This window comes from Drosophila novamexicana, unplaced genomic scaffold (assembly GCF_003285875.2).
Source record: "Drosophila novamexicana strain 15010-1031.04,08,12 unplaced genomic scaffold, DnovRS2.1 tig00000024-arrow-pilon, whole genome shotgun sequence".
Taxonomy (NCBI): Eukaryota; Metazoa; Arthropoda; class Insecta; order Diptera; family Drosophilidae; genus Drosophila; species Drosophila novamexicana.
In genome coordinates, this window is record NW_020824768.1 from 477,493 (window position 1) to 493,222 (window position 15,730).

At 39.0% G+C, this 15,730-nt stretch overlaps 1 protein-coding gene across 1 annotated transcript; it reads left to right on the top strand.

Annotated features, from left to right (window-relative positions):
• Positions 1–1,977: 1,977 nt before the first annotated feature.
• On the top strand, positions 1,978–14,901 carry LOC115771154 (insulin-like growth factor-binding protein complex acid labile subunit). The gene is made up of 4 exons (XM_030716727.1): positions 1,978–2,270; positions 11,585–12,593; positions 12,659–12,857; positions 13,877–14,901. Exons 1-4 carry the CDS (start codon positions 1,978–1,980, stop codon positions 14,854–14,856), a joined length of 2,481 nt encoding a protein of 826 aa, XP_030572587.1. The 3' UTR covers positions 14,857–14,901.
• The last annotated feature ends 829 nt before the right edge of the window (positions 14,902–15,730 follow it).

Consider the following 15,730-nt stretch of genomic DNA (forward strand, 5'->3'; position numbering starts at 1 on the left):
ACGTTAACGTATGCGAAATGTTGAAACCGAACAACTATAAACATTAACTGTTTACTTAAGCTCAGTTTATAAATTTACATCTATACGGTCAAAGGTCTAAAAGTTAATTTAATTTAATTTAAAAAGAAAAATAATCACTGTTCAGATATGTTTGCTAGTTTCTAGTAGATGCAAGCAGCTGCCATTGTATGCAAGCATATACATCTATGCAGGGTATTTAATTGGTCTGCCAAATGTGCACAATCTATACGCATGATTATCATCGATGAGGCGGCGCAGCAACAACAACAACAACAACAACAACAAGAACAACGGGAACAACAAATCATAACAAGCCGGCTCATTCAGTTGACGTGCTTGAGGCACTTCAAGCTTGTGTGCGTGTGCGTGCGTGTGTGTGTTTTTTTTTGTGTGCAGTTGGAACGTCATAATTGAAAACATTACTCAAAGATGCGAAAGATAAAGAGACTGCGTAAACATATGTAAAGACGAATGGAACAGCGCAGCGCATGTGGCGGCCGTTAACATGTGTGCGTGTGTGTGCGTGTGCGTGTAAAGGACAATTTAACAGCAGTGCGTAAGTGTAGAAGCCAACAACAACAACAAGAAGAAGAACAACAACAACAGCAGCAGCAACGAGAACAGATGTAAACACATGATGATGATAATGATGCCCCATACATAGATATACGAGATAGGCGCACCAATGCACAGCCTGTTGCTTAGGTTCCTGAGAAATCAGCCGAGCAGCTCGCCCAACTCAACTTACAACATGATGCACATGTGGCTGCAACAACACCCCAACCCGCTCAAAGGGGGCAAACTGAACAGACAGCGGCGCCGGCGCCGACTTCAGATTGAGATTGACGCCTGGCGCCGCACACAGGAACACATCTAATTGAGTGTTGGCGCTGCTCAATTGCACAGGTAACAGCAGCAGCAGCAGCAGCAGCAACATTTTGTGGCAATACCAAAAGAAAAGCAAAGCAAAGCAAAGCAAGCGCCAGTTTTTGCATTCAAAAACGCGCTCAAAGTTCTACAGCAGCGCGGCCGCCGCCGCAGCAGCAGCAACAGCAGTTGGCGTCGACGTCGACGTCGCTGTCAGCGTCGCCGCTGCCGACGCAGCCAGCATACGGATCCTCAGCGTTTTCATTATTTTTCCCAGTCGCAAACGGACCGTGTTGGGCTAAAGACGTGAACATCGGGTCTAGAAATCGCTAGTGCTAAAGAGAAGCAACAAAATCAGTCAAAAACAAATACAATAAATAAACGAAAAACGAATAAAATAATAAATAATACTATATAGAAAACGACTTCACACAAACTCGCTCAAAACTCGCGGTTTTTCGAAAAGCAAAACAAATATAAAAAATAAAATTGAAAAAACAACAACAACGACAACAACAATACGGTGCGTGCATGTGTGTGTGTGTGTTATATTATTTTTTTTTGTTTTGTTCTTAGAAGATTAAGAGGTCAACCAAACGATTGAGCGAACGAGAGGCGAGAGTGCAGTCTCCACAAAAAAAATAAAATAAAATATAAATATATATATATATACAAAAACAAAAACATATTCATCTCACATCTGTACAATCTGAACTGTGTGCGGGTTTTTGAAAGCGCGTTTTTGAGTGAAATCCGATGCCGCCTACGGCCTGAAAAGTGCTTGAGATTTCAAAAGAATCTCGCAGCGAGAGCGAGCGAGAGGCAGACAGGGCGTGAGGGAGTGGAAATCAGAGCCACATACATAAGCATGGAAACTCCCGCACATATGTTCGCAACGCGCTAACAATTTTCCCACGCACACGGAAAACCGAAGCATAACATTTTTCCGACCGCCCGCTGCCGCTGGTCCAGCCCAAAAGTCCTGTGTGCCGAACTTCAGCCCTAGGCGTATCGTAAAGGCATATATAATAATATTGATATTGAATTTTGTGCAAAGTGGTTTGAGTACGTTTCGCAACTGCGAGCAAAATGACTTCCCTGGTGTACGCCGTATTTCATATTGCAACGCTGCAATGCTCGGTACGGCCGGAGATATCGCCGTGCACCTGCGAAACGGGCAAGGCCTTCAATCACGTGGAGCTCTCCTGCGAGAAGCTGGAGTCCTTCAATGCGGTCGTCGACAGTCTGGCCAATAAGCTGAATCCCGACGTCAGCATCGATCTGAAGATAACCCATTCGCAGCTGGACGATCTGGAGATGAGATCATTTCGGGATATGAACTTTAATCTGTATAAGCTGCGCATGCAATGGAACGGACTCAGGTGAGTGTCGTTTGATTACTTTCATACCTTTGCTATATAGATGCTCACCCTTTCGCCCCCCTCCATGCCACCAATCAACTTAATTATCGGCTAGATTTCAAGGCCAGGCCTTTCCCCATATCTGGCGTACAGAATTTTCCGCTCGCTGTCTATCAATTTAGGTTCCTTAAACCCAATCAAAAAAAAGAAAACAACTCGAAAAATAAAAAACAACAACAAAATATACGAAAATACGAGTACAATGTACTTGCAATAAATAACAAATTTTAAGGAAAATGCGCTTCACGTGTTTACAGCCAATTTCTTGGATACTAAAACAACAACAATTATCAACTGAACTTAAATTGGGTCTCAATTGAGACCTGGGCGCAGGCGTCTAATTATGACCTGGCCTGCAAACTAAATGATTTAATTTCTCAATTAGGCAAGTTGCGCCGGCCTGGGATCTGGCAACTGGTATCTGCAATTGAGACGAATTACAACTAGTTTTTTTTTTTTTTTTTTTTTTTTTTTTTTTTTTTTGTGGCATTGCGACACGCGTTTACCAAAGTTTCCGAAAGTTTCCAAGTTCCCGCAGATTAGAAGATCTAGACGAAGCCAAACACAAACATTTCGCTTCGTGCTTCGATTAAATTTTGTTTTTTTTTCTCTCTCTCTCTCTGTCTTCTTTTTATTTTATTGATAATTGAAATAGCCGAGTGGACAGTGTCTTATCAATTTTCTATATAAATACGCTCTCCCTCTCTCTCACTCATACATGGCCGAGCCAATGGGTATATATAGTAATTCCCCAGAGACATCCGACGTATACTTAATGCGTATGCAAAAACTGATAATTGCAATTTTTATTCGATTCGGGCCTGGAGCGCCTGCGAGCGCGACTTGCACGTTTTCTCTGTTGGCTGCGACTCTGAATGAATTTCAATTGAATGCACACACGCACACACACACACACACCCACACACACACATTAAAAATAGCAAATATAAATAAATATTGACACACAATGAAACAATATTAATATATACATATGTGCACATTTAATATGCAGGCCTATTTCATAAGCGGGGTTCATTGATATTTGACTTTTGTCTCTTAATCAGCCGCAAAATCAAAAACAATAAAATATCAACAACAACAACAACGGCAGCAGCAATAAACATTCAAAACAATTATTGCCCGATATGTGCAAAGAAATTTCTCAAAAATAAAACAACAAATTGATTTAACTGCCAGTTAACTGACATCGGGTTATACAATTTCGCCTGACAACCGCTTTATCAGCGGGCCGCATCCATTTGTCAAACGTCAGCCAACAGTTGCAAAGAAAAAAATATGGAAAATGATTTAATTACTAGAGCCTAATCGAATTAGTGTTATATATGCCTACATACATGTTAGCTACACTGCGCGAAAATATGTCATGCTGCAAAAATAATTCAAATTTTGGTCGTATGAGAATTTCTTCAAATTTCTAGCAGGTTTTCTCTTTTCAAAATTTGTTACATTTGTTTTTTAATTAATTTAATTTAAATTTATTCAATTTCATTCAAGCAAAAACTCACTTTTTTAGGCGCAATAAATCGATTGCAATATTATTATACTTAAGATAATATGAGAATAATTTTATTATAATTATTCGATTTCTTAAGGCAAACATATATCAGATCTTGACTTATATTTGAGTATTACTTAACTGCTTTTTTTTTGACAACTCACTCGCGCATTTTTTTTGAGTGTAGCGCATATGCAACGCCGATTCGATTCGATTCGATTGCTCGCGGCGCGAGCGCGTGCTGCCGCTGCCTCTGCCGCTGTCGCTGCCCAGTGAAAACTTTTTACATTGATGTCAATTTAATATAATTGACCTATTGCCTTAATATCGCGCTCTGACCAAATCATGCCACAGGCCAGGCCACTTCAGCGAGTCAGCCAGGAAAACATACGCGCCGCTGCAAGTGAGTGTGTGTGTGTGAGTGTGTTGAGCGTGTGTGTATGTGTGATATGCTAATGAGTTCGTATCAACAACGCGTGGCCTTTCGATCGATGCTTTAACAAATAAAGCTTTCTTTCCTAGAAGCTTAGAAATCGAGTACTTCCCATTTGTTTTTATTGATAATAGCAATATTATCTTACTCATAATAATAATGTGCGATAAACAAGTTCAAACCCATGAGCTTAACTTTGGGCAACTCAGGCAAGCTGTTTAATTTAGAAATGTACCCAATTTTTCAAAAACCCGACCTAAAGCTCACTTTGCTCTAAGCTTACTTTCAGTCAGTCGATCAGGACAAACACTTTCTATATATGAATAGATTTATATTTATTTAAATAATAATGGCCGAGAATATGGGGATAAAATTAGAATACACTTTAATTCAATTCAATTTACAATCAAGATATATCTAACATATTTGGCAAGCATAAAGGCTAGCAAGAAGGAACTTTCCCTTTAAAGTTTCGATATGTTTCCTATATATGAAGCATATTTTAACTTCAAAGAAGCATACTTTAACTTCTAATAGTCAAAGAATATTGTTTAAAAAATCAACTTAGAAATTTTACACATTTTCAATGGGTTCAGAATATAAAAGAACAGTTTATAATTATGTTATTGATGATCATTTGTTGGGTTCAAAACATCTTTGATAACAGAACATAATTAAACTTTGTCCAGTTGACAATATATACGTACCTTACCTGTCACGTTAAGGCCAAAATGGTTGACAGATTCTTGGCAAAACAAATAAAATACATAAAAAAAATTATAGACAAATTATAGACAAATATATAATAAAATAAACGAAGAGATTTTTACAGAAATAGAAACTCTTTAGTTTTAAAACTTAAGATATTTTTAATTTCAAGAATTTTACTCTAAATATTTTTCTAATGAGAGAGTCCCGGCATGTAGATCCCTTGGCTGACACTCTCTGTTTTCTCTTTCTCTTTCTAACAATAAAACCATCCTTTTCCCGCAGCAGCAGGAGAACTCTTAGATTCGAATTCAATTTGACAAATTCCACAAAATGAGCTGTCCTAAGCGCATTTTAGACTTTTACCTATCGGCTTGAAAAAAAAAAACAAAACCAAATGGCAGCAGATTTGTGGTCTTTCGAATGTGTGTGAGTTGTATATAAATGCGAGTATGTGAATTGGCTGTGATAAGAGCAGCTGTTTTAACGATTCGACGAGCTCGTCATAAGTTTATGACTGGCGCCAACTTTATAATGTGATTTTAATGATCATTTTAACGATCGCCGACTGATCACAATGCGACTTGAATTCGAAAAATGTTTCAATTTTTGTCAACAATATTTTTTTTTGAATTGTTCTGGGGTTTTCTAACGAAATAGATAGAATTAGTTTGGCGTGCTCTTAAGTCGGGTCCAGAGACTGCAAATTGAATGGGACGTGTGGATTGTGCGATTGATGCATTGATTACTTTTGTTTTGTTTTCTCAGGCTGATAAGCCGCGAGCCATGCGACATGGCAATGTCTTGATGTGTAGAGAGCTCATCAAATTGCATATATAAATACTTATATATATGTGTATGTGTGCCTGATTATACAGTTGAGGAGTAGTTCAATGAGTTGCAGCCCTGACAAAAGTGCGAAAAGTGTTGAGTACGATAGCTACATAATTTATTATGGAATATTCCAAGTACAAACCGGCCAAGTGATAACATGCCAACTACTTCAATCGAGTGTATATAATATATATTTATATATACTTATGAATATATGCTGCGCAATGTTTTGCTTTAAGAAAGTAAACAATCAACAAGAAAGTTTACACTAACTTGGTTCTTTATTTTCGTTAATGTCTTCCTCTTATTTGGCTGAAAAAGTGAATGAACAAAATTGAGACCTAATGAATACTTGGAAATGGAATGTTCCGTTGTTTCTGTTATTGTTATTTGTAATTGTTATTGTTATTATTGTTATTTTTTTTTTTTTTGGTCTCCCTGGGGTCAGCTCAGTTTGTGAAAAATGAGCGAGAAAGAGACAGCGACAGCGTGAGCGAAAGAGAGAGAGAGAGAGAGAGAGAGCGAGCGCAAGAGAGACCCAATTGAATTTTATTATTACGTTCAATCAATGATCAAGAGGCCAAGTTAGGTCGTGTGACAATTATATGACTGACGTTAAGGAATTGTCCGTATATCTACATATACATATCTCGTTTATACATATACATATATATATATATATATATAAATATTATATATAGCAACATGTGTATCTCGTTTGATACGCGCTCAAGTTCAACGCGCGCTCTGCATCCACTCATTATAGATACAATATAGTTGGTATCTATTGCAGCCGGCTGGGTATATCGTACATGCATCATCCTTGCAATCGTTGAGTCTGTTTTTCCTCATTACATAATCAACGCTTGACAAGCAACTTGCTCCACGCTGCGGGCAATCAATCAAGATCAAGTGTCTCGGAACGCTCAGGCGCTTCTATAAATAGATGCCTGCCAATCAGTGCAGGAGGCTATTGGAGGCTGCTGCCAATAACGGCGCCAAGGATGTCCAATGCCTGCCAGCGGGCAATTTGCACGCCATCATCCCAGCCAGCCAACCGGCCATCAGCGGCACCAGCAGCCAGTTCCCAGCCCAGTTCCCATCATGAATAATGCGACCATTTGGCGCCCCAACGGCGACAACTTAATAGCCGCTTGCAGCCATCGATAAAGATATACAAACACGAATAGAAAAAGAGTGGCACGGGGAGAGATACAGGTACAGAAGTCGATTTAGATACAGATACCGATTCACTTATAGATATCGACTCAGATACAGATACAAGTGCAGATTCAGATACAGATAAAATTAAAGATACAGATGCATATTTATATAGGGGCAGATACAGATACAGATACAGATACAGATACAGATACAGATACAGATACATATACAGATATAGATACAGATACAGATACAGATACAGATACAGATACAGATACAGATACAGATACAGATACATATACAGATACAGATACAGATACAGATACAGATACAGATACAGATACAGATACAGATACAGATACAGATACAGATACAGATACAGATACAGATACAGATACAGATACAGATACAGATACAGATACAGATACAGATACAGATACAGATACAGATACAGATACAGATACAGATACAGATACAGATACAGATACAGATACAGATACAGATACAGATACAGATACAGATACAGATACAGATACAGATACAGATACAGATACAGATACAGATACAGATACAGATACAGATACAGATACAGATACAGATACAGATACAGATACAGATACAGATACAGATACAGATACAGATACAGATACAGATACAGATACAGATACAGATACAGATACAGATACAGATACAGATACAGATACAGATACAGATACAGATACAGATACATACAGATACAGATACATAGATACAGATACAGATACAGATACAGATACAGATACAGATACAGATACAGATACAGATACAGATACAGATACAGATACAGATACAGATACAGATACAGATACAGATACAGATACAGATACAGATACAGATACAGATACAGATACAGATACAGATACAGATACAGATACAGATACAGATACAGATACAGATACAGATCAGTACAGATACAGATACAGATACAGATACAGATACAGATACAGATACAGATATACAGATACATACAGATACAGATACAGATACAGATACAGATACAGATACAGATACAGATACAGATACAGATACAGATACAGATACAGATACAGAATACAGATACAGATACGAGTACAGATACAGATACAGATACAGATACAGATACAGATACAGATACAGATACAGATACAGATACAGATACAGATACAGATACAGATACAGATACAGATACAGATACAGATACAGATACAGATACAGATACAGATACAGATACAGATACAGATACAGATACAGATACAGATACAGATACAGATACAGATACAGATACAGATACAGATACAGATACAGATACAGATACAGATACAGATACAGATACAGATACAGATACAGATACAGATACAGATACAGATACAGATACAGATACAGATACAGATACAGATACAGATACAGATACAGATACAGATACAGATACAGATACAGATACAGATACAGATACAGATACAGATACAGATACAGATACAGATACAGATACAGATACAGATACAGATACAGATACAGATACAGATACAGATACAGATACAGATACAGATACAGATACAGATACAGATACAGATACAGATACAGATACAGATACAGATACAGATACAGATACAGATACAGATACAGATACAGATACAGATACAGATACAGATACAGATACAGATACAGATACAGATACAGATACAGATACAGATACAGATACAGATACAGATACAGATACAGATACAGATACAGATACAGATACAGATACAGATACAGATACAGATACAGATACAGATACAGATACAGATACAGATACAGATACAGATACAGATACAGATACAGATACAGATACAGATACAGATACAGATACAGATACAGATACAGATACAGATACAGATACAGATACAGATACAGATACAGATACAGATACAGATACAGATACAGATACAGATACAGATACAGATACAGATACAGATACAGATACGATACAGATACAGATACAGATACAGATACAGATACAGATAGCAAATCAGGATAAAGCTTTATATAATGAAGCCTTTTGAAGTAACAGAAATCTAAACAATTATTTTTGTTTAAAGCTCAAAGCTCCACAATTTCGCTTATGGGAAATAGCCTAAACACTTTTTTAAAGCTCAGCGCTCCTCATTAAAAAGTTTTAAAAGAACTCTTTTTGAATTGCCTAAAACATTAGAAGGTACGTTATGGAAATTTGTTAACTGGCAAAAACTAACAATTGATATTTATACATTTAATGAATCTTAAAGCTCCATAGCTTTGCAAAAGCTTTTTTAAATGTGTTGTTTATAGACTGTTTGTTGTATCACTTAACTATATTCAATTACTTAAAAGCTTACAGTTTCGTGTAAGGCTCTTAAAGCTCTGCAAAAGCTCTCCAATGTGTTGTTTAGATGTCTGTCTTATTACTAAAATAATAAGTTAATAAGTTACAGATTAAAGCTCTTTGGAAGTAAATAAATAGTAAATTAAGTAAATACAGTTAATTTGTCTTAAAGATACAGATACAGATACAGATACAGATACAGATACAGATACAGATACAGATACAGATACAGATACAGATACAGATACAGATACAGATACAGATACAGATACAGATACAGATACAGATACAGATACAGATACAGATACAGATACAGATACAGATACAGATACAGTACAGATACAGATAAGATACAGATACAGATACAGATACAGATACAGATACAGATACAGATACAGATACAGATACAGATACAGATACAGATACAGATACAGATAAGATACAGATACAGATACAGATACAGATACAGATACAGATACAGATAACAGATACAGATACAGATACAGATACAGATACAGATACAGATACAGATACAGAGACAGATACAGATATACAGATACAGATACAGATACAGATACAGATACAGATACAGATACAGATACAGATACAGATACAGATACAGATACAGATACAGATACAGATACAGATACAGATACAGATACAGATACAGATACAGATACAGATACAGATACAGATACAGATACAGATACAGATACAGATACAGATACAGATACAGATACAGATACAGATACAGATACAGATACAGATACAGATACAGATACAGATACAGATACAGATACAGATACAGATACAGATACAGATACAGATACAGATAAGATACAGATACAGATACAGATACAGATACAGATACAGATACAGATACAGATACAGATACAGATACAGATACAGATACAGATACAGATACAGATACAGATACAGATACAGATACAGATACAGATACAGATACGATAAGATACAGATACAGATACAGATACGATACAGATACAGATACAGATACAGATACAGATACAGATACAGATACAGATACAGATACAGATACGATACAGATACAGATACAGATACAGATACAGATACAGATACAGCTACAGATACAGCTACAGATACAGATACAGATACAGATACAGATACAATACGATACAGATACAGATACAGATACAGATACGATACAGATACAGATACAGATACAGATACAGATACAGATACAGATACAGATACAGATACAGATACAGATACAGATACAGATACAGATAATACAGATACAGATACAGATACAGATACAGATACAGATACAGATACAGATACAGATACAGATACAGATACAGATACAGATACAGATACAGATACAGATACAGATACAGATACAGATACAGATACAGATACAGATACAGATACAGATAGCAAATCAGGATAAAGCTTTATATAATGAAGCCTTTTGAAGTAACAGAAATCTAAACAATTATTTTTGTTTAAAGCTCAAAGCTCCACAATTTCGCTTATGGGAAATAGCCTAAACACTTTTTTAAAGCTCAGCGCTCCTCATTAAAAAGTTTTAAAAGAACTCTTTTTGAATTGCCTAAAACATTAGAAGGTACGTTATGGAAATTTGTTAACTGGCAAAAACTAACAATTGATATTTATACATTTAATGAATCTTAAAGCTCCATAGCTTTGCAAAAGCTTTTTTAAATGTGTTGTTTATAGACTGTTTGTTGTATCACTTAACTATATTCAATTACTTAAAAGCTTACAGTTTCGTGTAAGGCTCTTAAAGCTCTGCAAAAGCTCTCCAATGTGTTGTTTAGATGTCTGTCTTATTACTAAAATAATAAGTTAATAAGTTACAGATTAAAGCTCTTTGGAAGTAAATAAATAGTAAATTAAGTAAATACAGTTAATTTGTCTTAAAGCTCAAAGCTCTCTCAAAGCTCTTTCTTATATTTAACACAGTTTGGCATATCCCCATATATCATTGTCGCTTTAATCCAGTGTCATTGTCACTTGCGAGCCAAAAAGTATGCAATAGAAATTTTGAAGATTAGATTTGAACAGATTTGTGAAATACCCCTTACTCAATGCTGATAAAGTACGAAGTATGAAATCTAGAATTTCGATTCCATCCCACTCGAATCTAGTTAAGGCCATTTATAGATGGCTTTTTGGTATTTCCGAATCTAATTTTTGGGTAATGTCATTTAATTATTCTATTTTCTGTTTTTATATATTTTTGATGCTATTTATAGATCGCTGCCAGAGCTGCCATTTCGCGGGTTATCGAATGTCACCTACTTAAGCGTCGGCGACAACGAACTCGACGAGATTCCGAAGCACGTCTTGAATCACATGCCGCTGCTCCAGACCCTGGACATTGGGCGCTGTAACATACGAGCCGTGCAGCAGGACGACCTGAAAGGCATTCAAATGGTAACGAATCTGATCTTGCCCAGCAACAACATAACCCGGCTGGATCGTGGCGCCTTTCCGCTCAGCCTGCTCATCCTGCATTTGGGCCGCAATCAAATCGAGTCGCTCAACGGTTCGCTTCACGAACTAACCAAGCTGCAGTCGCTGTTCATCAATGCGAACAACATCAGCGATCTGGATGGCGAGCTGCCGGATGGCAGCAAGCTGCGTCTGCTGATGGCGCACAACAATCGGCTGGAACGACTGCCCGGGAACATGGCCAGCATGAACGATCTGGAGACGATACATTTGCACTTCAATCGGCTGAGGTCGTTCGATCGTGTGCTGAGGAATGCGCAGTATCTGAACGAATTGTTTGCGAACAACAATGAGCTGGAGTTTTTGGCCCAGGATGACTTTCAGGCGTGCCGCCAGATGGAGACCCTCAATTTGGCCTGCAATCATATACGCTCGCTGAACTCCTCGCTGCATCCTATGGCCAAGCTGAAGATTGGCAACTTTTCGTTCAACGACATTGATGAGTTCTCCATGGAGGAGCTGCACGGCCTGCGCTCCCTCAAGATACTCGATCTCTCCTACAATCGCATCCAGCGCCTTCTGCCCGGCCACAAGCACATGCCGGAGCTGCCGCTGATCGATCTGCGTCTCGATCACAATCAGATCATAACCCTGGACTCGGCGCTGGCCGGTTTGAGCAATCTGCGCATACTCAGCCTGCCGGAGAACCGCATCGAGTACATTATGCCGGGCGACCTGAACGGCATGAATCGCCTGGAGATTCTCGACTTGACCAGCAATCAACTCGTGGAACTGAAGCAGCTGGAAACGGTAGGTCCAGAGTTCTGAGTTCCCTTTGAATTTAGCTTCAAGCAACGCTTTGTTGATTTTCGCAGACTCTGCTGCCCAATCTGAAGATCCTGAAGGTGGCCTACAACAATATCAGCAAGCTGGAGCGCGACTTCTATGGGCTGCCCGTGCTCTGCCAGGTCAACTTGACCAACAATCAAATCACGACCATCTCCAGCGAACTCGTCACCAACACGCGCTGCAAGAATCACAATGTGCCCGGCAAACTGGAGATACATCTCGATGGTGAGTACCAAAAGGGCATTCTATACCTCATTGAATAAGCAAAAATCAAGCTAAGAGCTCTTAATATAAGCATAATGCGTACGTAATTTAAGATTGGTTCAAATGGTCTGAGAATAAGTCAAAAACTATTGAATCCAGTAATGCAAATTTAATTTCAAGTCAATTTAAAATACGTAAAAACAAAACAAAATTAGTTCAAGTTTATCCTTACTAAAATCAGGTTTTATTCAAAAAGGAATTTAATTAAGTTATCGATATAAATTATCAGGAAAAAGAAATGAATCAATGTTAAAGCTATGTATGTCCGTCTGTCTCAGCCGGATACTGGAATAGCTCATCAGTATGTCCACTTTTCTGTTCGAGTTCGAATCCGATTAAGAAAGCATCCGAATTCCCTTAGACGGTACCACGAATTGAGCTCTTCTTAAAGACTGCCCCTTGCTGTGGGAGTATCGTGTGTGTGGGATTTGGTGAGCTAAGAGTTCTAGCCCTTAACTATTGGGCTTATGTATGACGGATGAAATTCCAAATGAGAACCGGGCCACGTTAAACAAAGGAAACGAGAAACATATATAAATATTTTGGATATCTCAGTATCTGACCCTATAAGAGCTGATTATAAAAAGTATAGATATAGACCTTCGTCTAGCCATAAATGATTACTGAGGCCTTCGACTAAAACCATGTCCGGATCCCTGCGTTAGCGATGGATTTGAACCGGGGTCCTTCTTAATAATTTTGCCTAAATGAAAGTCCTTTGATGTTATAATCTGCCAAGATCTGCTTGAATTAAAAGTTATTCATTTACATAAGCAGAATTTCTTATATATACGCCCGTGTTCCTAATATCGATAAATATCGATTTTGAAGAAAGGTTGCTTGAGCATATCTCGGGAACAAAAAGAGCAAATTCTGTCTGTATGTTTATGTAAAGCTAACATGTTTATATAATAAATACTATTTGTATAATTAATATAATTTATTTATATGTTATATCGTATTGTACTACTTTCGCTCAGACAATCCCATCATGTGTGATGTGCGCCTGAACGAGCTGTGCCGTTTGATGGCCGCGCAGGATGCGCGCATCCGCGGCCGTTCGCAGTGCTTCGAGAACGACCAGGAGGTGTGCACGGTGCTGCCAATGCTGTACAAGATCGATCTGCCGCTGCTGGTGACCAAGCTGAAGATCGGCGATGCCGAGGACGCCAAGCCGCTCGTCCAGATGCTGGTGCCGTCGCCCATTCTGATCAAGAACAACGATGAGCTGCTGCCGCCGTTAATTGCAACGCTGGGCCAGCCGCTGATCAATCCGGTCATAATAGCTGCCCAACCGCCGCCGCCGCTGCTGCTGGCCACCACAACACCACAGGCGCCGCCGGTGCTGCACTTGGAGCTGGACAACACGACGACGAGCACAACGACAACAACAACAACGACGACGACAACGACGACAACGAATCCGCCCGTAATCAGTCCGGCGACAACGCCTGCGCCCGCAAGTCAGCCGCTGGCAGTGCCGGAAATGGTAACCACCACAGCGCCGACCACAACCACGACGAGCACAACGACGCCGCAACCAAACGATACGCTGCCCGTCATCCTGGACATAGAGGAGCCCAATCTGACGGACTCTGTCAAGCCGGGTCACATGAATGCCACAGCTGGCGATTTGTCCCCCCAGTTGGAGGAGCAGAAACATAAGCAGTTGAAGCTGGATCAGGAGCAGGAGCAACTGCAGCCGCCGCTGATTCCGGCTGCCGTGGCCGAGCAGCACGAGCAGGTGGCCAAAACAGAGTATGAAACAGTCGAGTATATACCGAATGTGCTGCTGGCGACGACGACGCCGCCGCCGCCAACGAGCAAATCGAATCTGCTCGAGGAGGACGCCGATTCGCAGTCCAATTCGGTGCACGAGGAGTATCCGTCGGTGCTGCTGGGCGACTCGGAGCATGCGGCACAGAATCTGCAAATACCCGAGGAGCCGCCGGAGGAGTGAGCGGAGAGTGTGCCAAAAAAAAACAAAAACAAAACAAAAAAAAAACAGAAACAAAACAAACACGCACAACAATTATTTAAATAAAAAATAGGCGCTGGCAGGCGTGGGCGTTGGGTGTGGGGGCGTGGCATGCATCGAGCAGCGTAACGAACAATTTGGATTGTATGTCTTAAGTTAATTTAGTTTCTATGATTTTCGATTTAAGCGTTTCGAGCGTTTCAGTTTTCAAAAGAACAAAAACCGAACGAAAAAAACCGAAAGAAATACCGGAAAATTCGTTCGGAATTTATGTGGACCCGAGGACAGATCGACGGACGGCGACCGGGGACAGGCTTAAGTTGTAAGTTGATTGCTGGGCGGGTGGGGGTGGGCGTGGCGAGGGGTCGCGGGGGCAGCTTGTCTGGCCAGTAAGTGACAGCGAATATAAATATTTAATAACTGTATACACCATATGTACGTTGAAAAGTTTACAAGTAGGTACTTAGAATTAAACAAAAGGAAAAAGCGAAAACAACAAAAAAAAATATAAACAAAAAGCAAACATCGAGTTAATGTTAAAGAACGAGAAAAAAACACACACAAACACACATACACTCACACAAACGTAGCAACGCACATAAACACGAAAGAAAAATATATATTGTTATCAGTTGGTTAACAAATGAATTTAGTTTGTAGCACGTAATTATATAAACAAATAAATGAAAATGGTATTCTAAATAAAGTCGTAAACAAACAGAAAGAAATCGGTTCGAAAGAACAATTTAGAGCTTGATAATCAACTCAGGCGCAAAATTCGAATTTCAAATCTTACCGCCTTTAAATCGAATCGAAATCAAAGTAGTGTTAAGAGTTTACAGATGTTATTTACCAA